At 56.3% G+C, this 1,891-nt stretch overlaps 1 protein-coding gene across 1 annotated transcript; it reads left to right on the top strand.

The window, feature by feature from the left end:
- Positions 1-234: 234 nt before the first annotated feature.
- Positions 235-989, top strand: LOC311352056 (uncharacterized protein; the record flags this gene model as incomplete). Its single annotated transcript, XM_084472245.1, has 2 exons — positions 235-626; positions 752-989. 2 exons carry the CDS (start codon positions 235-237, stop codon positions 987-989), a joined length of 630 nt encoding a protein of 209 aa, XP_084328371.1.
- Positions 990-1,891: the final 902 nt, after the last annotated feature.

Below are 1,891 nucleotides of genomic sequence, written 5' to 3' on the forward strand. Positions count from 1 at the left end.
AGCTACCCCTTTGAACTAGTAGGGCTAGATTACCTATCCTTGGGGAGACCGGCTGATGCCTTCCCATACATCTTAGTTATTACTGACTTATTTTCCCGCTACGCTCTGGCCGTACCCACACGGGACCAGACAGCCACAACCACGGTAAAAGCCTTATGGACAGCCCTAATCCAGCCGTTTGGGTGTCCAGAACGAATTCTGACCGACCAAGGGGGCGCCTTCGAGTCAGCATTGATGCGTCAACTCTGCGAGTTGTATGGCTGTACAAAAAGTCGTACCACCCCGTATCACCCCCAAGGGAACGGGGCATGTGAGCGGTTCAACCAAACAATTCTGGGATTGCTGAGCTCGCTGGATCCCACAGACCACCCGCGATGGCATCACAAACTTCCAGCCCTGATACAAGTTTATAATAACTCTGTCCATGCAAGCGCAGGGATGACCCCCCACTTTGTTCTGTTTGGACGCCATGCCAGGCTACCGATTGACATGATCCATGGAGTGACCCCGCCCCAGCGGCGAGGTACCCTCGAAGAATGGGTCCACCAGCACCAAAATACCCTGATGGACGCTTACGCCAGAGTGCAGCTATACGTCTCCCGCCGGCAGGCGTGGGACCAGAAACGGTACAATAGACGGGCATTGGCGGTTCCTCTGCTACCTGGCGAGCGAGTGCTGATCAAGAACTTCCGCAGAAGGGCACGGGGGAAACTGACATCAAGGTGGCTTCCCACACCTTATGTTGTGCTAGATCGACCCCGGCCAGAACAGCCCGTCTACCTCATTCGCCCGGAAGGGGAAGAAGGGCCCACTCGCACTTTGCATCGGAACAACCTCCGCCCATGCCCAGCAGGAGTGCTGGCCAGCCCGCAGGTACAAGAGGAAGGCCCACCTGGGGCCAATGTGGATGTCCCGCCCCAGTTCAATCTTCCCAGTTTCCTAGTGCCCCCGTGCCCCTCCCGTCCAGCTGTCACTGGTGTCTCGCCTAGGGCAGTACACCCCACGCTACCCCCCGGTCGCTTTTCCCCTATACAATCCACCTCCATTCCCATAGGTCCTCCAAGGCCTTCCTTAAGCATCCCCACCATGATGCCTCCTCACCCCCCTACTGCCCGACCCTTTGAGTTAGGGACCCAAGGTAGGACCACTGGGGGGGGACCAGGGTTAGTAAATGATAGGAATGTCGTTAACAATGATTCGTTGTTGATTAATGATAGGAATGTTGTTAATTATGATCCGCTGTTGGTTGATGATGAGGATGTTGTCTTAAATGATGAGGTATCCGTGTCCACGGATTCGGAAGGGGACCAGCACACCATGGGGCCGCGTCGCTCCCAGCGAAGCAACTTTGGGGTACGACCTACACGCTATACTTGATTCACCAGGTCGGGTGACCATGGATAAAGGGGGGGGGAATGTCGCGGAAGGCGACTAAGGGGGGGGAACAGTATATTAACTGGAAAGACTGCTTTTCCCCCCCCCCCAGATCCCGAACAATAGACTCTGGCTAGAGCCGATATTCCCTGCCCCTAGGGGCACTGTGGGTTGGGGTGTACGTTGTGTTTTCAGTATTTCCTGTACACAGAAGAAGGGACCAGGAAATAAAAGGGGCGAAAACATGGAGTTCGCGGCGCCCCTCAGCCCGAGGACACGGGGATTGATGCCTGGACGCCGACGACCCGACAACCCGACAACCCGACAACCCGGACCGCTCATCACTACCCGCTACCTCCAGAGGACTACGCGACCAGACTTCGCAAGCCAGGAAGGACCTTTCGGACGTGTCGTCGTTTCCCTACAACGCCTGCGAGTCCCAGTCAGAAAGGGACGTACTCTAGCGGAAGCGTGAGTGAGTCGGATTCCGAAACGTCTGATCACCCTGACGCACCGT

The sequence above is a fragment of the Micromesistius poutassou genome, assembly GCF_964030765.1.
Source record: "Micromesistius poutassou genome assembly, chromosome: 8".
NCBI classification, from domain to species: Eukaryota; Metazoa; Chordata; class Actinopteri; order Gadiformes; family Gadidae; genus Micromesistius; species Micromesistius poutassou.